Source organism: Pan troglodytes, chromosome 9 (genome assembly GCF_028858775.2).
Source record: "Pan troglodytes isolate AG18354 chromosome 9, NHGRI_mPanTro3-v2.0_pri, whole genome shotgun sequence".
Lineage (NCBI taxonomy): Eukaryota > Metazoa > Chordata > Mammalia > Primates > Hominidae > Pan > Pan troglodytes.
The window spans coordinates 17,015,626-17,043,009 of NC_072407.2; the positions used below are offsets into that span (position 1 = coordinate 17,015,626).

General features: G+C 44.1%; 1 protein-coding gene across 7 annotated transcripts in view; it reads left to right on the plus strand.

The window, feature by feature from the left end:
* The window catches only part of TEAD1 (TEA domain transcription factor 1), a 270,095-nt gene that overhangs the window by 184,180 nt on the left and 58,531 nt on the right, over positions 1-27,384 (plus strand). For 3 of the 7 annotated variants that reach the window (XM_054662118.2, XM_063783802.1, XM_054662119.2), the window contains 7 exons: positions 3,727-3,791; positions 6,155-6,217; positions 6,307-6,369; positions 21,168-21,302; positions 22,461-22,507; positions 23,357-23,418; positions 24,477-24,601. In XM_054662118.2, coding sequence (XP_054518093.1) covers positions 3,727-3,791; positions 6,155-6,217; positions 6,307-6,369; positions 21,168-21,302; positions 22,461-22,507; positions 23,357-23,418; positions 24,477-24,601 — 560 coding nt within the window. Of the gene's footprint in view, positions 1-3,726; positions 3,792-6,154; positions 6,218-6,306; positions 6,370-6,392; positions 20,359-21,167; positions 21,303-22,460; positions 22,508-23,356; positions 23,419-24,476; positions 24,602-27,384 lie in introns of those variants that run through there. The other 4 variants (XM_063783803.1, XM_054662120.2, XM_054662121.2 and 1 more) reach the window with 3 other exon arrangements.

The following is a 27,384-nucleotide window of genomic DNA, read 5'->3' on the forward strand; positions in this document are numbered from 1 at the left end:
GTGCATTTAAGATAATTTATTAGGTTTCTAAGACTTGTTTAAGGGAAGATTTTATAATTTAAAGCAGGTAGTTCTAATATTTAAAAGAAATAATTACTTATTCATGGCTTGAAACATAGATGAAAGAAAGAACATGGGTTTTTGAAAAGTGAGCTTGCTCATCTGAAAAGCAAGGACATGAGAGTGAAGATGAGCTTTCAGTGAAATAATGACTACAGCGTAATGCCCAGGCCACAGTACTCAGTAAGGACCTGTTGAAGTCATAATTTTTAGAAGTCACTGAACAACAGGATACGTTCTGAGAAATACATCATCAGGTGATTTTAGTCATTGTTAGAAAATCATCAAGTGTACTTACACAAACCTAGATGGAATAGCCAACTACACACCTAGGCTGCAAACCTGTGTGGTGTTACTGTACTGAATACTGTAGGCCATTGTAACACAATGGTAAGATTTGGGTATCTAAACATAATCTAAACATAGAAAAGACAGTAAAAACCTGCTATTATAATTTTATGGGACCACCATCATGTATGCAGCTCATTGTTGACCAAAATGTCATCATGTGGTGCATGATTGTACTTCAGTCAAAGTATGAGTTGACACTGTTTAACTCCAAGGGGTGCCATTTGTATAGGCTGTGGTACACAGTCAAATAGGGCTGTCTTGGATATTGATTTTATTCATTCAACTCCAAGTGCTGCAAGAAATTAAAAGTCAGGTTATGTGTCACACCTATCAAGCTATTCTGTCTGTTTTCCCAGAAAATAAACAAGTTTGAGGGTAGGAGACATTTTTGTCATCTGGACAAGGTTCGGACAAAATTGTATGTAATACAGAGCCCTGGATCTATTTCGCCGTGGCCACTCAAATAGCCCTGAACAGGATGCACAGTGAGGCCCCAGGTTGGAGGATGCTTGGCTTGTCTGCAGACATTGTCATTTAGCTCTGGCTTCTCGTAATTAGGTACTCCTAGCTGGGCTCTGTTGTCAGCGAGCCTTCAAGACAAATTGCAAAATCTGTACAACCATCTGAGAGATGGAGAAGTAGATCCAATGATACTACAGGGGATATTGGTAGTTCTCAAAAGTTTGAAAGTGAATGCTTAGAAAAGCAATCCTCAAAACTGAATTTAGAGGTTCTTGTCCTGTGGTAAAAGGGTTCAGTCACAGTCAGGATCTGAGAAGATCTTGCAGGCAGGAATGATAGACTGAATCTAAGGGGATGAAATGGAGTAGAAAAAATGTAAGGTTCTGTTTTGAGGTCTGAAAATCTCAGCTATGCATTAAAAAGACTGGAAACAGGGGTAGGGACATATCAGAAGACGAGCCCGTATGAAAAAGACCTAGGAGTTTAAGTTGGCATATGTTGATAATTTATTGTGCCCCTTAAAAATTTAATGCAGTGTTTGGCTGCATTAACAGAGGTAGAGTATTTAGGATGAGAGAGGTAATAAACTGACTCTGATGCTATAGCAGGAGCACTGCCACAGTTCTGGACTCCAAGCTTTGAAAGGAAGACAGACAAAGGATGGTCACAGGATGGTGTGTGGGAGTGTTCCAAAGCTTGTCAGATAACAAAGTAACACAGGAGGTTTAGCTTGTGTACAACTCCAAGAGGACCCCAGAGCTGCTGTTAATATCTGAAAGGCAGTTAAATAAATAAGGGACTGGACTTCTTGTTAAGAGGAACAGGAAGGATCTGGGGATGAAAGTTAAAGCAGACCCCCAAAAGGAGGGTCTTCTTATTCTTAAATATGTTCTAAGATAGAATGGGCTACTTCCTCAATTTTAGAAGTGCTGACTAAGGCTTATGAGGACTTCCAGGAATGCGAATGGATGACCCAGGGGTACTTTCTAGCCCCCAGATTTCATGATTCCTTTGCCTTCCAGTGATGACCGTGTCCTGCACAGTCCCAACACTGGCAGGTGGTGGACAGAGCCATGACTCTAGGACATTCTAGGCAGTGATGAGAGAGTCTTTGCAATTCTCAGACAAGATTTCCCTAAGGACATTTTGATGTTGGTCTTCATCAGTGTTTCCAGTTCTTTACTCTGCTAGGGAAGATCTGGGGGAGATGGTCACTTCCTTTCAGCAGAGGCTGTGTTATTTCCTCATTCATTCTTTTCTCTGTGCCCAGCAGTGTGCTAGGTGCTAGGGGGACATTGAGGAAGAAGACAAAGTTCTTCCCCTCTTCAAGTATGCAGTATATCTGGGAGGAAGTAAGACAGCAAACACAAATTTTACAACTAACTATAAACTTATAAATACAGTTACAGTTTGGGTATATCCTAGGAAGGAGAAGTACAGTTTGTGCCACCATGGGGGTGTAGAACAAGGCAACCAAACCTAGTTGGGCAATTAGAGAAGACTTTCCCAAGGGAGTGACATCCAAGTGAGGCCTTGAAGGAGAAATAGAATCTAGCACAATGGTCTCAGGCTGGTGAAGCACATGAGTGAATGCCACAGCAGCGAGCTTCAGCCTTGTTCTTGACCAAAGGAATTTTTCACAAGGATAGAGCTGAGCTGATACAAAGCCAGCCAACAGTAGTGCTATGAAATGGTGGTTTTCCATTTACTGTAGAAAGTATGTAGAAATAATTTCAGTTCCTGGTATTAGAGCAAGTTGAAGTCGTAAATAGGACCTGCTTAGAAGAACCCATGTCTTGTATGAGTGGTTTTTATTTCACGTGGTATTTTGGTAATACATTCTCTGCTTAGCTTCTGGGGATATTTTTTCCTATCATGGTTTTCTGAAGTCAGGTTGTCTGAGACTTCTCAGTTTCCTGGTGGGATAGGGCTAGAAGGTTTTTGTTTATACTTTTTGGCATTGTTCTTTCCCCAGAAGGTTATATAACTTGGAGAAGATTGAATCATTTTTTTCACTGACTACCTTTAGGGGGTGTCTGCCTTCGTACTGTTAGCTTCTTGTCATTGTCCGGCTTCCATGGCCACAGCAGCTCATTCATTCTCTTGTGGCTGTGATTTTAGCTGGAGTAAACTATGAGTAGAAACTTGAATAAGAAGGAAAATGAATATGAATGTGAATATGAAAAACCAAAGACTAGAAGAGAATTGGGTTTGTTTATTCCCAGACTAATCCTTGTCTGTATTTGTTGCTTATATGAGTGACCCACCACCCACAGCATACAAACAGACAAAAAGGCACATCTTAAAAAGATAAATTTCAGCTGGTCGCGGTGGCTCATGCCTGTAATCCCAGCACTTAAGGAGGCCAAGGCGGGTGGATCACCTGAGGTCGGGGGTTCGAGACCAGCCTGACCAACATGGAGAAACCCTGTCTGTACTAAAAATACAAAATTAGCTGGGCGTGATGGCGCACGCCTGTAATGCCAGCTACTTGGGATGCTGAGGCAGGAGAATCACTTGAACCTGGGAGGCAGAGGTTGCCATGAGCCAAGATCGTGCCATTGCACTCCAGCCTGGGCAACAAGAGTGAAACTCCGTCTTTTTTTTTTTTAAAAAAAGGATAAATTTCTATTCTCAGATGCTGGTCTAAGTTCAAATTTAAATGCCTTTCATCTTAATTTTTCCTAGTAAACATTTTTGCAGACAATTGTGCTGTTTTATTTTTCTAGTATTAGTAAACACATAGTTGTAATTTTAAAATTCTTGATTCTGAATTTTGTTTTTTGCTTTCAAGGGCTTTGTTGGTTTGGTGTTTTGGTAACCCACCTCATGGTAAATTCTTCTTTCTTTCAGGTAGGAATGAATTGATAGCCAGATACATCAAACTCAGGACAGGCAAGACGAGGACCAGAAAACAGGTAAAATAACCCACCTGGAAATTGTGCATGTCAGCGAATGGCCCAAAAAGGCATTTTGGCTGCAGTGGCTGGCTATGCTTTGGCTCCTAGGAGCCCCCAATTTGAGTTCCCTGTAAGGACGTCAGTGTTGGAGGTATTTTAAATTGGCTCAGTTTTCACTGTTCATCATTTCAGTGACCCTTTATTATGTGGTCTTACAAGTTCCTTTTATACTCACATGGGAAAATGTCACTGCTAAGGACGGTGTATGAACCGCTCCTGTACTGTATTTCAAAGCTGACATTTCTTTCCCAAAATGTGCACCTGTGAACACTGCAAAAACTGCAAGTGCAAATGCACTTGCAGGTCATGAAATTTTGAGGTTTTGTGCATTGTAAAATCCTGGAGCGATTATATATTAGTCATAATTTCAATGAAAAAGTAACACCAGCAGCCTTGAGTATTGGCCTGAACGTAATGCTAAATGACGTGCGTCCAGGGAACTGTTGCTTTTTAAGCGATGGCTTTTTGTCAGTAGCTGCTGTGACTGAAATGAAGTTACAACTTCAATACCTCTGTGCAGAGCAGTATCAGGAATTCTCTGCCCTTTGGCAGAGCTCTGCCTTTCCTCGTTCTTTCAGATGTAAAACAGCCCAAATCTCTGACATGAGCCAGTTTAGAACTGGAACGAATGAGAAATTAGTGTTTAACTAAAAACAAAAAAAAGAAAGGAGGAAAAAAAAAAACCTAAAAACCTCATGGGTGAGTTGTTCACAGAAAAGAATTATTTTTTAATGTCGATTTATGCTGAATGATACAGCATGAACCTTAAAAACTGTAATCAGACCAAAAGGCTAACTAAACCGTGGTCTCATTAAGATTGAGCAGCAGATTTCAGTTCTCTTCCCAGTGAGGAATTGTTTTCATGAGTGTTTATAACGGGGAGAGGCTTTTCCCCAGGAATGCTACTTGTGCCACAGCCTGGGAGCCTGGCTGCTGAGTCAGCACAAAGAGAAGTGGCCTCCTGCCAGCGCGCAGAGGCAGCGCATTGTCTGTTTGGGGGATGCTAGTGGCCCTCGTCAAGTCAGAGAATCACAGAAGAACAAAATTCGGGTGAAAACAAGTAACAGCAGGAGCCAGATGGAGGGGTGAAGAGGATGGGGGAGTTTCTGCTTCTCTGTACTTAAGAAAAGTACCAAAGCAAATTGGAAAAAAAAATAATTGAATAATTGAAGCTCAAAGACAAAGTTAAAGATAAAAGGACCGTTTATTATAAATCCTGTTTTAGAGCCGCTGGAGAGTTGGAAATGGGGTAATCACCACACAGTCTGAGTCGCTGAACTTTTAAATGGAAAGTTCTACATTTCGGAAACCAGTGGATCTAATCATCTACATTCTGACAGTGCGGGACCTGGGCTGTCTGCTGGTCTGTGAGCTCTGGTCATTTGCCCGGTGACCCCTTCACTGAGGGACTCTTCTAAATTTAACCAAGTCCCACTGAAAGAGATACAGATTTCAGTGGAATCATTGTGTTTCAGAAGCTGGGCTCGGCTACATTTCCACGCCCCGGCATCCTGGGGATGTTTTTAGGCAGCAGTTGGTGATACCTCTCCAATGTGAATTTGTTGTTCAGCAAATCCATGTGGTTTTCAACCCAGATTTTTAACAGGATGGCTGGCTGGCTGTATTCACACATTTCGCTTTGTAATAATATGCAAATCCACTTGGCGCCCAGTCAATACCCAAAAGAGTGGAAGGATTAAAGATATTTATAAGGGCAAAAAAAAAAAAAAATAGCTCTGCTAACTGGGTCTTTCCATTTCTCTTTGAGATCTAATTTACATGTCAGTATTATTTTAACGTTTGCTACAGAATCCAGAGCTCTTAATGAGATCAGAATACAACCGACAGCTTCAGCTTTTTGATTCTGCAGAATGTGCTAATTTATGGATAGTCTCTTCTAAATTGAGAAAAAGGGATTTTCCCTCCTGATACTGAGAAGCTATAAATATTTTCATTTACCTTTACCCCCACCTTTTTAATTTTAGAATGAAAACAGCCCCTCTCATCCCTCCCAAAATTAGTTTTTCCCAGTGCCCATGATTTCTCTTGGGTGGGAAGACTAAGATGAGTCCTAACTTTCATCCTGAATCAAGTCACTGCAGTGATGACCCAGTATGAAAAGCTTAGAGCAGCGCTGGGGGCTTGTGTCTGGCTGGGACTGTGTATTCCTAACTGCAGAGCTTTGTTGAGATGCAAATAACCACCCCCCAACCCCACCCCAAAACCCTCCCAAAGAGTAGCGATTTTATATTTGATTTCCTTTTTTTGTTTTGTTTTGTTTTGTTTTGTTTTGTTTCCCCTCATAAACCCGAACAATGTAGGTGTCTAGTCATATACAGGTCTTAGCAAGAAAGAAAGTTCGAGAAATTCAAGCCGCCATTAAGGTACGTCTGGCTTGCCCACTTGTAGGGGGCTTTTCATCTCCATGGTTACAGGCTTTTCCTTTGTTTTCCTCCCTTCCCCTACCCTGCAGGTGTCTAGTCACATTCAGGTTCTTGCCAGAAGGAAATCTCGTGATTTTCATTCCAAGCTAAAGGTATGCGCTTTTCTGCTTTTTGGCTTGTGGTTGCTATGCATCTCACTTCCTGTTTTCCATGGTGACTGGTGAATGCCTGGTGCTGGGATTCTCGTAACCTAGTTTCCTTGCATGTGAGAGCTGTTTACATTTCTTTGTGTTTAATCTCTCTGTTTCTGTACTAGCCTCACATTAAACTCAATGTGTGTGAGCGCGTGCGTGTGTGTGCGTGCGTGTGTGTGTGCGTGTGTATGTGTGTGTTCCTAATAACAATGCAAATGCAGCAGAGAGCTGGTCTTGATAACTTTTCAGCACAGAAACATGATTTTTTTTTTTTAACCTTCAGATGTCCACCAAGCAGCCATGGGCTAGGAAAGCTTAAAAAAAGAAAAGTCCAGAGATGCAAAATTGAGTAGAAATTATTTAGAAAGAATCATTTCCAAAGTGGTCATGAAATTACCTTTTTAAAAAATTTAGAAATTATTTTAACTCATGCTTTTGATGTATTTTTAAGAAGACTTATAAAAAATACGTCTTTTTCATGCATGTCTCTTCCCGCAGAGTATTTTCAGCCAGATTTCTTCCACATTGCTTACTACTGTTTTTTAAGTGAATGGCGCTCTTATTAAAAGAGAAATCTGAGCAGTGGCCTTTAAAAAAAAAAGATAGATCTTAGAGATGGGAAAACTCTTGATCAAACCCATTTGCAGTTTCATTTGTACTTGAGTTTGCTTAAATTTTTTTTTACTTGTACCTCATTTTTCAGTCTCAAAATATATTTTATAGGAAAAATGGGGGCATTGATAATTTTTTATATACAACTTCTTTCTACTTTTTCCCTTTATAAAATTTATAATAAAACATACCTGACTTTTATTTTTCTGTAATGCCCTATTTTAGAAATGCAAAGAGATTATAGTTTGCAAGGAGGAGCTTTCATTTATAATAAAAATTGATTTTGGGACATATTGATGGCTTTCCCATGTGCCTTTTTCGGTTCTGTTCTGATATTTTTCTATACAGTAATTAAATTTGTGGTTTTGTTCTGAACTAAAAAACAGTGTAGTCTCACAACACTTGAGTGGTGAGCACTGGGACTCTTCCCAAAGTCCTTCGACTTTTTTTTATGCAAACAAGGCTGGCTGTGGAATAGGACAAGTGATTAGGAAGGAGCATTTGGTGTGCCCTCTGCAGTGGGCAGCATGCTGGCTCGCTCGCACGTGTGGCTGATGGTGGCTGGCTTTTAGCTGCACTGGCTGAGCAGTTGGAAGACTAAGATAACTTTGTAGATCCTGCTTTTTAACCAAAGGTGCAATACTCTCTATATGGATGTAACTACCCCAGTTTTTGCTCAAGTTCTGACTCTGTTTCTAGTTTCTCTGAGCTAATGAATTAATGATGTACAAAGAAGTTTACAGATAACAATGTTGTTTCCATCTGTGATGATATGAATTGCTCTATTTCTGCACTGTCTGTGTGGTTCCTGTGGACTCACCAGGGCACACAGCCTTAGACTGAAAGCCCTATAAGTGATGAATAAAGCTCTTCTGTTCAGAAGGGATTCCCATGTGATATAGGAAGCACTCTTTTTCTCACTTGGTGAATTTTAGAGTTTTCTTCCATAGAAACAATTTTTCTGTTGCTTTATACATGTACATATGTAAAAATACACAGCGGTATTTATGTTTGTTTCTAAAAAAATTAACAATAATAAAAAAGAAACATTCCCCTGACTTTCAGCCCTGGGCCACTCTCTTTTGGGGCAGGCACAAGGAAGAGACGGAAACAGAAGCAGTAGGATAGCAACTGGCTCAGCATTTAAGCTCCAAGAACCACCTCCGTCTTCTTGTAGTTTCTTCCGTTCTTTCCTACCATATTGTTCTTGGAAAAATGGAGTCCTTTGTTTTTCCATCTGCTAATACCAACTGAGTGTTCCAGGCATGGTGCTCACTGTGATGGGCAGTTAACAGCCAATATCCTGTTCAGGGAGTTGGCCATGTAAATGGGAATGTAAACTAGAGGAGCACTTTGGGTAATAGCGGGAGCAGCCAAAATGAAATGTGGGGTGCATCCCGGGGATGAGCTTCGTGGAGAGTATACTGTTAAGTTTGGCAATTGAAAGAGGAGAGGCAGCCTAATGCGTGCTCCCTCATTTAAGCTCACTATGAAGTGACTTACAGTATTCTGCTTTTGGGGCATGATATTGAGGAAACTGGGGCTGAGAGAGTATAATTGACTAGTCACAGAGCCTTCCTAGTAAGTGGTGAAGCCAGGATTTGAACTCAGATCTTTTTGCACCCTAAACGAATCATTGTTTTAGATAAAATTTTATCTAGTGAAGGTGGGAGAATGTTTTCAAGCAGAGGGCTTCACGCCAGCACACTGTACCTAAACTGTCACCCCTCACAGTCTTTGGGGCTGGGCATTCAGCCTTTGCTACCAGCCCTTCACTTGGCATCCACATTTTAACTTTGAGCCCTTGGTCAAAATGTGGACTTAATTTGGGTTGGTGCTGTGAGGGTCATCAGTAACTGGGGGGATGACATGGTCCTGGAGACAGAGCTGCTTGGCACCACTCTGAGGGCATTAGGACAGTCGCAGAGAGTGAGGCTGTCTGTCACCTGCTTGCAGGAGTTGGTGCTGCTTTCTTTCACTCCCTCCATGAGCATTTTATCTCAAAGGCAGTATACTTAACCTTCCTAACCAGCCGTTACCAGGATATGGGCTCAACTCTGTTGATGTCCCAGCTCCATCCATACCCCCTTGTTCAGCTCTGGAATCTAATAGCACATTTGTGAGGAGGCAGGGACAAGCATCTTTACCGAGGTCATCATGGGGTCAGGCTGATAGCCGTGGTCTTCTTGGCCTCCCACACTAGCTAGTGAGATAAACTCGCTACAGATAACTGAGGTCATCCCAAAAGACAACAAGGATAGCTTCTGGGTGGGTGGGGAGCAGAGGGGAGTGGCAGGAAGTATCCAAGCTTAAAAGAGACACTGTGCTTTGCCTGGGAAGATGTAGGAAGGCCTCCTGGAGCGGGTGGCTGGTGGCTGACCATCCCAGTAACTATCCTTGCAGACACTGCCCTAGCCAGGTTGATTACCACTTCTCCACAAACTCAGACATCGAAGGGGTAGACAAAGGTCTATGGTCCTCATGTGAAGACCGAAACCAGACTTGCATTTGTCTGTCCCTCTGTGGAGTTGGAAAAGTGGCTTACCCGCAATGGAGGCCACTGCCAGGTGTGTCTTCCTGGTGAGCCTTCTTGCTTATAAGCTTCTCTTTACTTTCCAGGGAAGGGTGTGGCAGAGTTCTTTGGGCTGGTGTTTTCCAGCCTTTTTAAAGTAGCAAAACTCATGTTTTGAATTGAAGCTTACTCCCTCAAATCCTTAGTAATGGCCTCTTAGGCTATTCCATTGAATCAGGTTTGAAAAACCCCGTTTTAGGCAGAAGGAAAAGGAGGTGTCTACCTCTTATGCTGTCCCTTCCAGCCCTTACAGAGAGCTCCTGTGTCCCATTTAAAGCCCATGTTTTTAAATTCAGTAGTTTTGAAGTTCTGCCATCTTCCTAGGAAGAAAACAGACTCCAGGAGAGAGTGGTCATTTTGATGTCACATTGATAGATGAGTCATCCTAGCTACAAAAGTTATTCTCCTGAAAATCCGTTAGAATAAATTCTAAAGGTCAGCTTTATGCTTCTACTAATTGGCAGTTGTTCTCAATGTGCTTGTTTGTGGACTAGATCACCCCCAAATTGTGTAGACTTAAATTTTAGTAAAGAAAAAAATTGTTCTAGTGAAAGTCTAAGATTTCTACGTAGATTTGAACTTGAAAAGCATAGGAATGATTACTGAATTCAGTCCAGTGGTTTTCATTGAGAACCTAAGTGTGTTCTAGGTCCTTTTGTAGACGTTAGGCACATAGAATTGAATCCAGAGTTTGTGTTCTTGAGGAACATTGAACTTTTCTGTTATTTTTCCAGTAGATATCCACAGCTAGGGGGCTCTGCAGTAGAAATTAAACAGGATAGTGCAGAGGCTGCCCAAGTGAAAAGAATGATTCATTCTGGGAGTGAGGGAATTAAAGCTTCATGGAGAAGTGTCATTAGAACTAAACATAGTTGAAGGCAGAGAATTTCCATAAAGTTGGGACTATCTGGGGGACCATGAAGAGCATCATGTAATTGGGGACATGCGGTGGGAGGTAAGACTGGAGGAGCCTAAGGGAAGGGCCCTCGATTATCCCACTGAGGAGAAGGGATTCATCTGTGGGCCTAGGGGCGTACACGGGGTTCATTCAAATTTACCCTCTGGAAAGACCTCGCCAGCCAGGTTTTGCAGGATAGCTAATAAGAGGGAGGCCAAGCTGGAGTCAGGGAGGCTAATTCCTGGGCTGCTTTAAGAGTGGGGAAGAGAGTCACAGGCTGGGACCAGGGGCCAACCCACACCCCCTGGGGCTGCTCCGTGGCACTTAGCACTCATCCTTGGCTGGCTCCCCGCTTTGGTGCTCTCTGCCTGCTCTGTAGTCTTTCCTACTCATTGTGTTTAAAGAATAAATTATAAGTTCTGTCCTTATGAAGTCTGAAAAGTGTTGTGTGCCAGAACTTTTCAGAAAGATTTTCAATAGCAGCATTTAAAAATCAACTTATTAAAATTGGGTTCTCTTAAAGTAATGGTAATTGACTAGGAGTGTGCATCAAAATTATGAAGTTTTTGTTGCAAAATTTAAACAGTACAGAAAATATATTAAACATTTATGTTTATACTATCTGGAATTGATCATTTTCATTATATAAGTTTTTTTTAATGAAAAATCAAGTGGCAAACATTATTCTGTACTTTTTCCTCTACCCACCCTCCGTCTGCAACCAAAATTAATCTTCCTTTCTTTCCTACCACCCACAATGTATTTTCTTGCCACTTACTTCCCTTAGAAAATCAAATCCAGTGAAAACTCTCTCTTCTCATTTTGCTCCTAGATTTTTGCCCATTGTCTTTTTCTTTTTTTTTTTTTGAGACAGAGTCTTGCTTTGTCGCCCGGGCGAGAGTGCAGTGGCGCCATCTCGGCTCATTGCAACCTCCGCCTCCCGGGTTCAAGCGATTCTCCTTGCCTCAGCCTCCCAAGTAGCTGGGATTACAGGCGCTCATCACGACACTCAGCTAATTTTTGTATTTTTAATAGAGACGGGGTTTCACCATGTTGGCCAGGCTGGTCTCGAACTCCTGACCTCAAGTGATCCGCCTGCCTCAGCCTCCCAAAGTGCTGGGATTACAGACATGAGCCACCACGCCCAGCCGATTTTTGCCCAATTATCTACCATGAATTTGTGCAATAGCCATTGGCACCAACATGAGACTTTTCCTCTGGAATTTTTAGCAGCTTAAGATAGACTTGGCCAACAATTTGGTGACCTTGGATACAGACCATGACTGCAGAGGAGAGATACGAGGTTCAGGACATATAGGGGATGGTTGAACTAGAAAGGGAATAATGCGAGGAGACAGTGAACCAGGAGCAGAGAAGCTGGGAGAGTAGAGACAAAGCGTCAGTAGATTGAAGCTGAGATTCAAGAGCTCGGTAAGATGGAAAAAAGAAAAAAAAAAAAAGGCATTTGTGGCCAGAGCACAGTGATTTTGGAAATTAAATTTATACATTCAGAGTTGTGGGGATTTTCTCCCCCGCCCGCCCCGGGGTTGGGGCATTTTCAAAATATCTAGGACAAGGCTGGGCACGGTGGCTCACGCCTGTAATCCTAGCACTTTGGGAGGCCGAGATGGGCAGATTGCCTGAGCTCAGGAGTTAGAGACCAGCCTGGGCAACACGGTGAAACCCCGTCTCTACTAAAATACAAAAAACTAGCCAGGTATGGCAGTGTGCACCGGCAGTTATAGCTACTTGGGAGGCTGGGGCAGGAGGGTTGCTTGAACTTGGGAGGTGGAGGTTGCAGTGAGCCGAGATTGTACTGCTGTACCCCAGCCTGGGCGACAGAGCGAGACTCTGTCTCCAAAAAAAAGAAAAAGAAAAAATGTCTAGGACAGAAGCTAGAGTACAAACGGCAGGCCTAGAAGAGAGCTTAGCTTTGAAGGAGTTGTTTCTTAGTGATGGGAGTGCTATGTGTTTGTCTCCTACTCAGACAAAACCCTTTTGACCCACTGCTCTCAAGGGGGTAGGTTTTAGAGATGACCCACAGCCTGTAGCTGGGCCTGAGTCTACTTCTAAAGTAGAAGATGAATCCATGCAGTTGCAGTGTGAAAGAGGCTTCTAGGCCTATGGAATATCCATTTAAGAATCCAGAGGATGCTGAGTTAGAGGTCTCCCTTGGACCTTGTGTCACCAGCTGCAGCGACAGCAGTGTCACCAACACCAGCTTTACCTGTTGTCTTCCATCTCACCCTTTCCCTTAGTTTAGCCCCTATTGGCGTCTCCAGTGGAGTAGTGAGAAGCAGCAGCATGTCTGAGGATTAGCTCACAGCCTTAGAAATTATTCTCTACTTCGAATTGTTTCACTCACCATTAATTCATGAAAAAGTCATTAACTGTTTTTTTAAGCTCTAGGGATTTATTATCCCAGCATGTAGAAAGAATGCAGAAGCATTCTCCATGTGTTAAGCAGTCTTTTTCCTACTCAGAGTTTCTTTGTAGAGTTCCATGCGGGAGTCTCTTTCCCTGTATGTTCAGTTGCCCTAAGAAGTTGTTCAGACCCTGCTCAGAGTCCTTCTTTCCCCATTAGCAGCAAAAAGGCAGTCCTTTCTTGCTGTTTTCAGAAGCTTATGGTAGCCACAGCCAAGGCCTGGGAAGCACCACCACACTGTGGGCCATCTCCATCTTCCCATGAAGATGGGCCAAGCCACCTCTGGTTCACTTCTCGAGTGTGTTTAGGTGAGTGTATGACTCGGGACAAAACTAAGAGGAAAGGAAGTCTTCGCCGTGCCCTCCGCTCAGCAGGAATACATCTTAGGCAGTAGATGTATTCACGTCAGGCTCTGGATGTGTATTGAAGAAAAACCTATACTTGCTGATATTGCATCATCCCAGTAGAGCAGAAAAAGACCTGAGCCCCTCTGATTATGTCCAGTCGCCGGTGACTAATTTATGAGCTACATGTGCTCCCCCGGGGCCATTTTCTTGTTCTCGCCCTGGTGGCCTTTATGATTTGATTTCTGAACAGGCCATTCTTTCCAATCTGCTGTTCCTTCCAATAAGCAGAGAGCTTAAAGTTCAAATTGTTGATTTAATTCTTTTGAGTTCAAGAACTTCACTGGGGCATTGCTAAAGTCCACACTGCTGAATCATGTTTGTATCATCACTGATTCCATCCAGGAATGGGCCTGTCCACAGGGAAGGTAGACGTACTTCACTTCACTCTGTGGTGCCCCGTGAAGCCCCCTGAGCCACTCTACTCCTTCAGGACTTGGCTGTTAGCAGTGCAGGAGGCAAGGAAAGCCTGAGCAACAACCTCCTTTGTCTGTGTCCACACCAAGACGCTTGGCCTTGTCACGGGATTTGGGAAGTGATATAATCTTTCCTGGCATTTCCCAATCTTCAGGGGGAGTTCTTTTGCATTTATGACATATACCCTTTCTCCTCAAAGATATTTTTATTACCTTGTTTTTAATTTAACTGAACGAAAACTAAGATTGGAGACAATTTCTCAGGCTTCAGTTGGAACCACTTGCCAACAGTGTGGTGATGGAGAAATTAATGATGGGAGCCAGGGCACTGAATATGTAGATAAAGATAATTCTGTGTGAACTGAGCCAGGTCTGGATTTTCTTTATAAGGGCAACAGAAACAGTCTCATCATTCTACATTTTTATCTCTTCATAGAGAAATCCCATTGTTAATTGGCCTCCAACTTAGATAATGCCCTAGAATGACATCGATCCGAAAGGTTATCTAGTGAGGACAAGGGCTCCTGAGTATTTCAGGTCCCGAGCAGAATCCAGCTTGGAAAGCCAGTCCATCACCTGGGCCCCGTAGACTGCAAGCTCACCCAGGGCCAAGGCTGTAAGCACCATACTAAGTACTTGAAGCAGTCCTGAACAAAAGTGTTTTTATCTTTGATTTATAAATTAGGACACAGAGGCGTGGAATGGCTAACTGGCTTGCTTAGAGTCACAAGTCTGAAGTTAATCCAGGGATATCTGGTGCCACAAGCCAAGCTCTTTGCAGGATGTTCTTCTGCCTTCCCAAAGAGTACTGGTCCAGGATGAGGTTCATTTTCCTGACTTGGAATGCTTTGCATTGTCTCCCTCCGCTGAGCCCTCTTCATTGTGTCTTTATGTTTGAAAGAAACAGAAGAAGGACTCACTCTGGAGCTTAACTTGAGCCTGGAGCCAGTTTAGGTTCCTCTGGCCCCTTGCTGTCACCTCTTAGAGAAAAGGGGGCTGAGGTCAGAAGGGTGCCTTCTCCCAGACACCTGGATCCGGCAGGAAGCTGTCGTAAATCCCAGGCTTCCTGAGACAGAGTCATGAGGCACACCTATGAGTTTGCTCGTCTGTAGTCCTCATCTACAATCCTTTATGATGTGAAGCCCCACATCAGAGTTAAAGGAAACGATGTTGACAATTATAAAATACCAAATATAGCTGAGTATATTTAAAAATGAACAATGGTAAAAGCCTTGAAAATTTTTCCGTGGATGTGAATGGAGTCTTTGGCATTTGGAAATACAATAAAATGAATTAATTGCTGCTTATTAGGCAGCGAGTCAGGAGAAGCATGAATGTGCCTTCTGTCCTCTGCGTTAGCTGTTACCTGACTGAAGTAGTCTCCTTTTGTATTTACTCCTGCCTTTTCTAATGATAAGCAAATTAGAGATCATAGCTAGAAAAAAAATCAAGTGCCCTCCATCCTTTTTCCAAAACCATAATATAGTTCTGTGATGTTTATCTGCTCAAGGGGTATGGCTAATAATTGCAGAGGTCATGTGAAGCCACATAGTGCAAGATTAGAAAGAACATCTGCAAGATTACTTCTTAGGAAAGTATTTTGTGTTTTGTCTTTTTCTGAAAAAGTGATTTTGCAAGCAAATTGCTGTCTTTCCTCCCTTGCACTATATTGCTGGTTAAAGCATATTTGAAGAAAAACCATTTAATAACTATCAAGAGGTTTTGAATCCATGATCGTTTTTTTACTTTACTATTTTTTCTGATGTATTTGATGGACTTCTATATGAATAAATTACATTGGAATCCTATCTTTAAATTCTGAAATCATGGCCCATGAATAAACTGTTTGGAATATATTGATTATGCTGTTCATTAAAATTCCATATATGGCAGCTATCATATATTGTATATGCAAGCATGTAACCTTTTTATGTTATCTTTAAAATTTGTTCATGGTAATACCTACAGAATATGAGATAATTGATTTTGCAGAATAATCAAAAGCTGAGAAGCAGAAGGAAGAGAAGGGAACAAGACTCCTCTGATATCCAGACTGATCCGTGAGATGTCCTTGAGTTTTAAGAGTACACCACTCCAGCCATGTGCATTTGTGATATTGCTGTCCTCCTGTCATGTATATTACATGTAGATATTTTCCAAACATTGTGTCCATTTCAACCATAAAAAGGAGGCAATCAACAGAACAGAGAGCTATAGCAGCAGTAGCCTTGCTCTCCTTCATGAAATATGAAAGCCTGTTTTTACTTAGAACAATAACAATTTGTAAGGCTTCAGGCTGAGGAGTTTATGCATGACACAGCCTGCTGGACCACGTAGCAGAGGCAGCGAGACCATTGAGTGTGGTGTGATGGAAATTGGATAATGATAAAAGTAGGGTAGATGATGAGACAGGCATCCCGAGTCTCAGGTCAGTTGGACCGTTTGTTCTTAGAACCCATCCTCTTTCCCATCAAAAGTCCATAGACCACCCATGGTTCCTGCTCCATGAGTGTTTTCTGCATTGCAGGTCATGGGCTTGGGTTGGGGTTCAGTTGGAAAAGGGAGATTTCCCTTATCTTTCCCCACTCCCCAAAACATTTGGCTTTTTATGTCCTCATTCTTTGTAATCTTAGGGATAGAGGGACGGAAAATCAGCAATAAGGAGTCAGTGTGAACTTGTCCAAACATTTTTCTAGGATGCAATTTTCTTATTCTTGCTCATATGCACACGCACGCACACATACACACTCAGAATATTTCCTGTAACCTAAGACTTCACAGAGCATAATTCCGTATTAACCTAACAGTTTTTCAGGATCAAACAATGTGCTCACCTTTGTAAATCTCATCCACATCTCAGAAATGTTGGTGTGAAGACATCTTAAAATTAGCATGGTGTACAAATGTAGCATGTGTTTGAATTTACCTAGCTTCGCTTGTTTGGATAGATTAGCCTCCTCCCCTTTAGAGTGAGGATGAGTAGTGAGGATAGAGTCGAATGCTTTAAAGTCTGGGATATTAAACCAGAGTGACACAGAGGAGCAGTTCACTCAGTTCTGACACTTAGAGTTATTTTTTCAAAGCCAGGCAGGTATCTCTGGGCTGCAAATGACAATTGAGAGGTCCTTCCATTGAAATCTCTTAGCTTGGCATTCTTTCAAATTCCCGTTTCAGGATAAGTGGGTCTGTAGGCAGACCCTTGGTTCTGATTTCAAGATATCCCTGGTGGTGCTTATTATTTCCAGGGTCACATTAGATTTTAAACAAAAACATTTTAATCCTTTTAATTTTCAATATATATTGTAGATAAAGGGGAGATGTTATAAAAATTAAATGAGTAGTCAGAGTAGCTCGACCACAAAAGGTAGGAAATCACTGGTATAGACATTTTAGTCCATTTGCAGAAAATTGCCTATTCTCAAATAGGTAGGTCAAGTGCAGAAAGAACCTCTACTTGAGATGAAATTTCCTTTCTACACTTAGCTTTCTATTAGGACAGCAGACCAGAGCTGCCCAAATTTTAACATCCTGCTGTCTTCTCACTAGTAGTTTCCTTGACTATATGCATTAAAAAGTTTCTGTTTATAATGGAATTTACCCTCATAGCTACAAATACCTTTAAACCCAGAAGGACATTAGGCAGTAATGTGCAACTTTTAATTTTGTAAATAAAGAAACTTCGAAGTCGTTAAATGACTTGATCCACATAATGCAGCTCATTAATGTCAGGCAGGGACAGGTTTGAAGCCAGGTCTCCGGACACCCCAGTGGGTACACCTTTTATAGTCTTGGAGCAAGTTGGTGTCATAAAAGCAATTGATTTGCTCTCCCGCTTTTGAACTCCTGTTTTCATTTAGGTACCTGGTAGAATGCTGGGTAATGAGAGAGTCAAACCTTACTTTAACAGAAGTAAAAGATCATGTTCTGAAGCTGTGTGACATAAACAGCAAAGATAGGTGCTTTTCTCCTTTTCCACACTGACTGATTTCCGTTTCAAAAAAGAATATCAAACTTGTATGAAGATTTCAAATAATTTTTAATAAGCCTAGCAAATTTCAAGCAACTCAATAAAGCGGGATGTGGAGATGCAGGGAACTCATTTGGACCTGGACTTAGAATTCATGAGTCGCCCCACCCAAGTGTGCACAAACAGATTCTGTATTTGGGTAAGCAGAACTGCCTCTGTCTGCAGAATTTCAAAAACGTGGAACTCTTCGGGTCTGTGAGAGGATCCACGATGTTCTTCTGGAATGGAGCCAAGCCCTCAAGTTCTTTGTAGCTATTGCTCAGATGTGTCAGTCAGGCAGGCAAGACGTCTGTGCTGCCATTTTCCAATCCCCCTAGCCTGGGCCCCAGAGAAGTTGTAAGGCTTGTTCTGTGCTGAGGAAGGCACCTGTGGTCATACCTGAGCCATTACCTCAGTTTCAGAAATCTGCCTTGAGAGCATTTATAACCCCCTTGGTAGAGGTTGAGTGGCTTGGGGGCTGGAGTCCAAAGTGACTGGTCAAAGAGAAACCAATGGATTCGTATTGATGTCAGGGTGATGTTGATGGGGAATGGAGCTGGTGTGACTAGGGCCATGGTTTCTGTTCATGGGCTACCCTCTGAGGGGATGGACAAGCGAGGAGCAGGTAAAGCCACAGAATAGCCAACATTAGATTGCCTGGCACTGAGGTCTGCATGTGTGGGCCCAGTTTGTCAGTTTATCATAAAATCCCATACACTTCAAGATTTGCCCTTTTTCTGGCATCCTCAGTATCTGACATGTTTCAAATCTTAAAAAAAAGGTTAGTTGAGGAAGCTAGCTTTAGGTTAGAACATTTGACAGATTAGCAAATGGAGCCCCACGTCGAAGAACTGCCATCTGATGAGAAGGAGATAACAGCAGCAAAAGGATCATTCTGAGTCACTCTGGCTGTTCTTTTGAGGTCCAGGAATCCTGCCAGCTTCTAGGGCCCTTGGAGTGTCACTCGGCCACGGGAGGTGTCATTACAGATGTTCATAATGACCTTGGGCATCCATGAAAAGCTGTTATTTGAGGCTCCTTAGTTTTTCAGTCACAGCCAGAGTAATATATAAGACATAAAAATTAATGTGGCTGGGCGTGGTGGCTTACGCCTGTAATCCCAGCACTTTGGGAGGCCAAGGCGGGTGGATCATCTGAGGTCGGGAGTTCGAGACCAGCCTGGCCAACATGGTGAAACCCCATCTCTACTAAAAAGACATACAAAAATTAGCCGGGCATGGTGGCATATGCCTGTAATCCTAGCTACTCAGGAGGCTGAGGTAGGAGAAGCACTTGAACCTGGGAAGCGGAGGTTGCAATGAGCTGAGATCATGCCACTGCACTCCAGCCTGGGCAACAAGAGTGAAACTCCGTCTCAAAAAAAAAAAAAATTAATGGAAGTGTTAGGCTCCGTTTTCTTTTTTCCCCCTCCCCTCCCTTTCCTTTTTTCCTCCCTTCCTCCTTCCCCTTTTCTCCCTCCCACCCTCCCTTTCTTCCTTCCTTTTCTCCTTCATTCTTTCTTTTTTTTTCTGATGGAGTCTTGCTCTACTGCCCAGGCTTGAGTGCAGTGGCCTGATGAACACAGCTCATTGCAGCCTTGACCTCCCAGGTTCAAACAGTCCTCCCACCTCAGGCTCTTGAGTAGCTGGAACCACAGAAGTGCACCACCACACCTGGCTAATTTTTTGTGTGTGTGTGTGTGTGGAGACAGGGTCTCTGTATGTAACCCAGGCTGGTCTTGAACTCCTGGGCCCAAGTAATCCTCCCACCTCAGCCTCACAAAGTGCTGGGATTATAGGTGTGAGCAGCCACACCTGGTCCTTCCCCTTTCCCTTTTTCTTTATTGGCTCTTTTTCAAAGGTTAATGTAAGCTTTTTGGAAATTCACATTGTCTTCCTGACAGTTATAGGGCAAAGTAGTATCTACACCCTGGGAACACCTAGCACATCTTTCTTAGAAGCCTCTAGCAGTTGTTCATGAGCTTTGATTTTTTAAAAACTCCTTTGGCCTTGCTTTTGATGCCTTGATGTGTTTTTTTCATCACCTTTGGTTATATCAGTAAGCATTGAAGCACCCTCTCTGCTGGTACTTGGTGTCTTAGCCTGAAGCTCGCTTTGACGTTCCCTGGAGGTGGAAAGCACTCTTTTTATTTTGATGTCGCCATTTTGTTTTTGCTTTGATGGTATTTGGGCCTGGAATATAGACCCTCTATTGGCACCGGGAGCCTTTATATGCCTACAAGGCTCAAAGCCCTGCCTGTGCCCACTGGCCCTGTCTCATACCAGGAGGCTATTTCTCTGTCTGTCCTGGGGAAGCCACAGAACCAGTGCAAAGGAGTTGGGGGGTAGTTTTTTATTATTGCTGTTTTTGGGTGCCCTTCTCAATCATTGCCTTTCTAGATAGCCGTCTGGATCACCTTTTCTTCCTAAAATGTGAAAAGGCCCACACCCCTATGCATTTTATTGTTCCCAAGTATTATATGTTTGTGTACATATATACATATGTATATATACACATATATATATGTTTTTTTTTAACCAAAGAAGAAAAAAAATCCCTTTTTATGCAATCCTTTTAACAAATTGTTTATTATTGTATCCAGGTAACAAGCATGGTAAGTATTTTCACCAAACTGAGTATTCTGTATTTTAGCTGTGCTTGGCAGACTTTTTTGGCTAGCTTTGTGTTATTAGCCTTGGCTTTCCTAGAAAAGACCCGTTCAGGAAAAGGAGAAGCCACGTACCTGTAGCATCCCCTAGGCTCCTGGCTTCAGTACGAGCCCACGTAGCCTTAGCCCCACGGCGGGGATACCTGAGAAAGCATGCACCCCGCCAGCATGCTGCTTGGCCCTGTTACCCCCAACCCCCGCTGCTTCTGAGCCTCTCCAGCCAGGTGTCTGCAGGGCTTCCAGGCCTTGCATGACCCCAGCAGCTCCTGGGACTATGGCCCTGTGACAGTCAGGACACACAGATAGGGCTCCTCTAGCTCTGTGGACGGTCCTACCCCAGTCCACAGCTGCGTCTCTTCTCTCTTCCCTCCTCCCATCCGTTTGCTTAAAAGCAGGGCCTTTATTTTTTTTTTCTTCCTTAAATGTTTTAAGTAATTGGAGAAATCTTCTGGAAGCTGACAAGCTAAATAAATAACGTTGTCCACTCTTCTGAGAAGCTTCACATTCTGTTGGAAAATGGATTTAATCCCTAAAAAAAGCCTTGCCCCATTGGGTCTTCCCAGTAAATGTTGAGAGGTACGGTAGGTTGAGTGTGATTTAGCCTTCTGGCTGTGTTATTTATCCATGCATGTTTGCTTTTTTTGGCCTATTTTGTGGCTCTGTATTTTAGTCCATGTGCTCGTGGCTGTGCCTGTGTAACCTGCCTGGTAGCCATGCGTTATGTATTAAGTTGGTGTGTCACTGTCACCTTTAAGGATCAGACTGCAAAGGATAAGGCCCTGCAGCACATGGCGGCCATGTCCTCAGCCCAGATCGTCTCGGCCACTGCCATTCATAACAAGCTGGGGCTGCCTGGGATTCCACGCCCGACCTTCCCAGGGGCGCCGGGGGTAAGTCATGAGCTCAGTCCAGTAATGACAGCTGCTGGGGTTGGGGTTGGCATGTGCCAGTGTTAAGCCTCCCACCTCCATTTCTTGTCATGTGGGTCAGGTATGTGAGAGGGCAAAGGCTACCTTGTCAACTGATAACTGAGTCTAAAGTGGTGAAAGTAAGGAGGGAAGGGAGGCAGAGAGCTAGAGAGAAAAGGAGGGGGAGGAGAAGGAGGAGGAGAGGAAGAAAAGAAAAAAGGAAAAGGAAGAGGGAGAAAATCAGAAGAGGAAGGAATTCTGAGTCCCTGAAGACATGGAATTAAATATGCCTTTCTGGGTTGGGCTCAGGCGTCTTCTCTATCTTTTTCCTGGCCCTTGGTCTCTGTCCCTCTGTCTTCAGGGGCAACTAGCCCCTAAAGGGACAAGGTATTCTACTAACATTTACATTTTGACACCTACCAAAGGCTGAGAAGCATTATGTTATAATCTCAATCCTCCAGGTAATCTTAAATGCTGCTTATTGTCATTGCCATTTTGCAGATGAAAAAGCTGAGGTTATTCAGTAGCAAAACAAGAGTTTGGATAGCTGGGATCATAGTGGAATGGATAGTGATGTCAAGAATCAGCCCCAGGGTTGCTTGACTCCTGAAGCTGCTCTTTCCCTCCTCTATGTCATGCTCCCTTTCCAGCCCACAGCAATCGCAGCAGGGAAGCTGGCTGCAGAGAAGCTGCCTGCATTGCCGCTTGGAGCTCCTGGCCTTGTTCAAGCTTTGTCCTCTGCCTTGCTGGGTCTTCACTGCTGTTGAGGCAGAATATTATGCAGGGAATGTTTCAGAATGAAGGGAGGGTACATGGATAAATCAGTCAGTTAAAATATTGGTGAGCCCCCTGCAGCACGCCCAGATCTTTGCTTAGGTGTAAGGAAAACAGGAGCTGCTGCCTGCGTCTGCCCTTGGGGGCATTTTCAGGAAGGAGGCGCTAAGGGGAGCTCTGGGTTGCCAGTCCAAGGATATAGGTTGTGGTCTCGTGCAAGTGGTGACCGCATTTGCACTCTGGGAAAGCGATTCTGTTGGGTGATCGAACCTGCTGTCTTTTAGCAGGGGTTGCGATGCGTAGGCATCCTAAACTGTGCTTTGAAGTAAACTGGTAATTCTGAGGCCTTTGCATTTTGCCTTCCAGTTCTGGCCGGGAATGATTCAAACAGGGCAGCCAGGATCCTCACAAGAGTAAGTCTGAGGAGGGGTGGGCACTGACAACTACGGGCTGGTCCCAGCCCACCTGGGGAGAGCTCTTCCTGGACCATACTGTCTCAGGGCCTGGAGGAGAAAGGAGCATTACACTGAGGCCCCAGAAGGCATCCCCTTTTTATTGTCTACTGAGGCCCCTTGCAGGAAAGAGACTGGCTTTTCGGATCTGGGAGAGGTGGAAGCACCTCATTCCTAATACCTTAAGTATTAGCAGTCATCCAGCTGGAAGCAAGAAGTGGACCCCTCTTCCTTCATGGTATTGAAGGCTGAGCTGTGGTCTTCCTTGCCTGAGAAAGGGCGGCACAGGTGATCCTCTAGCCCGTTTCATTCTAGCCAGCCCTGTAGTAGGGTGGCTAGTAGACAAATCCTACTGATGCCTTGGGGGCAAGAGAAGAAAGATCAGTAAACTGGAAAATAAGGGCTATTTCGGGATAAAAGAAAGGAAATCTTGCCTATATGCTGTTAAAAAAAAAACTTGCATTGTTTGGCCTAGAGAAGGAGAGCCTGAAGCATGTCCCACACTTTGCCTAGAAGTGGTGACTGCTTGACCTCAGAGGTTCAAAGGCAGATGTCACAGCACAAGGAATTCAGGCTGTCTTTCCAGCACATCCCATTGAACTGGAATGAGGCTTGGTGGTTTGATCCCTACCTGGCTGCTGGTCCCTCTCAGTTTATGGAACAACTGCCTCTGCCTGGGGTGTGCTACCACCTGCAGGCAGGGACCACAGCGGTGAAGGACCTCCCACTGGGAGGTCATGGTGGGGCCTGGGTAATAGCCCCTGCTGCAGATGCGATCTCTAACTCTGTCTGCCATCTCTCTGTTCCCAGCGTCAAGCCTTTTGTGCAGCAGGCCTACCCCATCCAGCCAGCGGTCACAGCCCCCATTCCAGGTGAGTGTCCCTGAAACTCCTTTTTGGGAGCACAGCCCCACACAGCTGACAGCTGGGTCTGGCACTTTGTTCCCAGAGTCAAGAGATGCTCAACTTTGCCACAGCCGCACATTGCCCCTGACTTGCAGGATCCTTGGGTAGCCTGTAGCTCAGGAGGGCCACAGGGGTGACCCCTGCCAGGTCCCGATTCCCATCAGTCATCTCCCAAGAGCTTTTCAGATGGTTTGTTTAAGAAACAGGAAGCCTCCTCACTTTCACTGAAGACGCTGGATTATCCTCAGAAGGCGAAGTTGCTGCAGCATCTTCCTCAATATAAACTGGCCAAATTAGGCAGTCTAAGTCTCGAGGCCAGATAGGGTTTCATTCACCCTTTCTTAGATAAGTAGATTTCGGTCCTGCTACCTTTCTTTAAAGGAGAGAGTACATGGAAGCTCAAAGTGGAAAACATGAATCTGTCCAGCCTACCTGTCTCCTTCCCCACAAGGCGCACCCCCCATCCCCACCTGTGTGTGTAGAATTACTCCTTTGCACTACTTGAGGTGTACAGTATAAAAGTCACTGCTCTCCCTTATGGATTCCCCAAACTGAAAATGCTTTCACGTATTGCCCTGTGCCCGAGTGCTACGGAGCATTCAGAGAGAATATTCTATAGTGCTAGTGACCACATTCTTAAGGAAGACGGGCAAACACAAGAAGTGCATGGCATGTTTGGGTCTCACAGGAAGTCTTTGGAAGCATTCACTTCTCACTGTCCCATCATTCTTGGCTTGGTCCCCAAGTAGACCCCTTGGTGCAGGATTAGATGTCCTCATACTGCAGCCCTTAACCTTAGCTGAAGTTGGCTTAATGAGGAACACATGCTTTGTGCTTATTTGACTGTTTACCATCACTGGGGCCCTCTGCCAGCATCTGTCGTCTGAGTTATCCTGGCCAGAGCCGGTGGAGAGGGGGCTGTTGGCATTTCCTTCTGGGTCATCTGTAGAGCCCTGTTCCAGTATTTGCCTGAGGCCCAAGGGGAGGTGAGTGACCAGCATCAAAGGTGTCGATTGCTCTTTCAGGGTTTGAGCCTGCATCGGCCCCAGCTCCCTCAGTCCCTGCCTGGCAAGGTCGCTCCATTGGCACAACCAAGCTTCGCCTGGTGGAATTTTCAGCTTTTCTCGAGCAGCAGCGAGACCCAGACTCGGTGAGTGTGCCCAGAGAGGTGTGTCTTGAATCCAGGATTTCTTTCCCTTTACTGTTTACCTCCTTGCTTCTCTTTCTTTCCTCCTTTACCCCGCCCCATGCCTGACAAATATCCTGTGTGAAAACGGGCCTAGGAAAGAATAGCCTTTTGATTAAGTAAAAAGGGATTCCTATTGGCAGATTTGTAGAAAACAGCAGAGCAGGAGGTGTATTACTGTCCTGGACCCCAAGGTGCTGTGGGGAATACTTGAGTCAGAGAGAGGGACATTTACAAGCTCTTACGTTTTGTAAAATTTAACAAGAAGTAACATTTATTGAGCCTTGCCATATGCCTGGTCCCATGCAGAGTTATTTAGATATATGATCACAATTCATCCTCATAAAAACCCTAGGAAGCTAGGTACTAACTGACAAATGAGGAAACAGAGAGCGTAAGTAACTTCCCCAGAGTCACACAGTTAATCTCTGATGGATTAGAGATTCAAGCTCGGGTCCTGAAAACTCTAAAGCCTAATCATTTAGCTGTTATTCCATACTCTCTTTCCAGCTCTGTTTTCTCAAGATAGCAAGTTGTTCTCTTCTTAAGAACAACTTCTTAAGAAGAAGTGGTCAGGCATGGTGGCTCACGCCTGTAATCCCAGCACTTTGGGAGGCTGAGGTGGGCGGATCACGAGGTCAGGAGATCAAGACCATCTTGGCCAACATGGTGAAACCCCGTCTCTACTAAAAATACATGGCCATGCACATGTAGTCCCAGCTACTCAGGAGGCTGAGGCAGGATAATTGGTTGAACCCAGGAGGCGGAGGTTGCGGTGAGCCAAGATCGCGCCACTGCACTCCAGCCTGGCGACAGAGCGAGACTCCACCTCAAAAAAAAAAAAAAGAAGAAGTAACAAAATGGCACTTTAGCAGTTTGCCATAGAGTGCAGTGCATTATAATATCATAAATACCAGTAACATTGGCATCTGGACTCTATTTGTCACTTTCTTCTTTCCTACCTCCCCCACCCCCATCTTGTACCCATCGTCCCATTGTTTCTCAGCCAGGCATTTCCCATACATATGTGATCCTCCCTTCTTTCCCACCCAACAAGCCCCGTACCCTTTCTTCACACCCACTCCTTGGCTGTGAGTATGAGCGTTGCATATGTGTGTGGGTGAGCCCAAGGCAAAAACTGAAGGAATCCTTAGTTTGTCTCTGAGATCCTCACCAACTCTCACCACATTCTCTATCTCACCCCATCCTTCCCATCTCCTAAGTCCCATGCTGTCTGTGTGTTGCCTGCCTTAATGTCATTTCTATTATTGGGAGACAGTGTCAGGAATGAGCTAAGAGCCTGTGGTAGATAACCAAGATGCTGAACAATTGGAGGTGACCTCTCACGGGAGTGTTTGCACTTCAGCTTGAGGGAAGGCCTCCCGTGGGGCAGAGGGGCTTGACCAGCCATCACCAGAGTGGAGAATCCACATGTGGCCCACTGATGTCTTTGTCCACAAATCATGAACTTTGGGAGCTGGTGGAAAAATAGAGCTGCTTCCAAATTAGGGGGAAAAATGAGGGAAGGAATGTAAATTGGGCCCATCAGGACAGGTACAAGAAAATGGGGCTATTCAGACCAGGAAAGAGAAGAAAAGGCCAACTGGATGACTCCTTCCAAGCAGCTGAGTGGCTAACAGGAAGAGTGATGGTGAAGGTTAAATCCATCTAGGTGGAAGGCATTAAGACAAGCTGAAAGATGCCCTGCGTGACTCTGTCCTGCTGGTTCTTTCTGGGAAGCATACATAGTTCTTTGGTTGAAGGCTGGGCTTTGGCCCAGATGCTGCTTCTGCCTCTTGTAACTGGTGTTTCCATGACACTTTGTTGTTTACAGAGTACTTTGTGGTTGAGTATTTCATTCTGTTCTTACAGTGCCCCATCAGATAGGTTCTGTTTTCCCCATGATAGGTTCTGTTTTCCCCATTTTACAGATAAAGAAACTGAGGCCCAGACATACTAAATGACTTAAGATTAAACAGAAGGAACCAGGAGCCCCAAATCTTGTATTTCATTGTATCCTTTTCACTATCGTAAAAGATCACCTCCCAGTTTTGAGGGTCTCTTGAATTGTCTTTTTTTTTTTTTTTTTTTTTTTTTTTGAGACAGAGTCTCGCTCTGTTGCCCAGGCTGGAGTGCAGTGGTGTGATCTCCACTCACTGCAAGCTCTGCCTCCCGGGTTCACGCCATTCTCCTGCCTCAGCCTCCCGAGTAGCTGGGACTACAGGCGCCCGCCACTACGCCTGGCTAATTTTTTTTGTATTTTTAGTAGAGACGGGGTTTCACCGTGTTAGCCAGGGTGGTCTTGATCTCCTGACCTTGTGATCTGCCCGCCTAGGCCTCCCGAACTGCTGGGATTACAGGCGTGAGGCACCGCACCCGGGCTTGAATTGTCTTTTCAGTCTGAATATCTCCTGTGTAAGCAAATTTCTCTTTGCATATGACTGTTTTTTTAGGAAACAACTCCAAGACACTGGGAGGCAAAAGTCCCCACATGATTTTTGCTTCCCTGGTTAAAATACTATGGAATCATTTATAAAAATTCTCTCTTTTTAAAAGAAATTAAAATAATGTGGTAGCTCCCTCATTGTTAACTGTGCTCTCCAGTTATGGACCTCTTAGGGCCCAGAAGGCTCGATTGCCTCTTTTTGTTGTTAGTATTTGTTGGGCTAAACATTTTGAATCATTCAGACCATTCTGCAAACATTCGTGTGCACCTGCATGTGCAAGAAGCTGTACAGGAGAGGGGC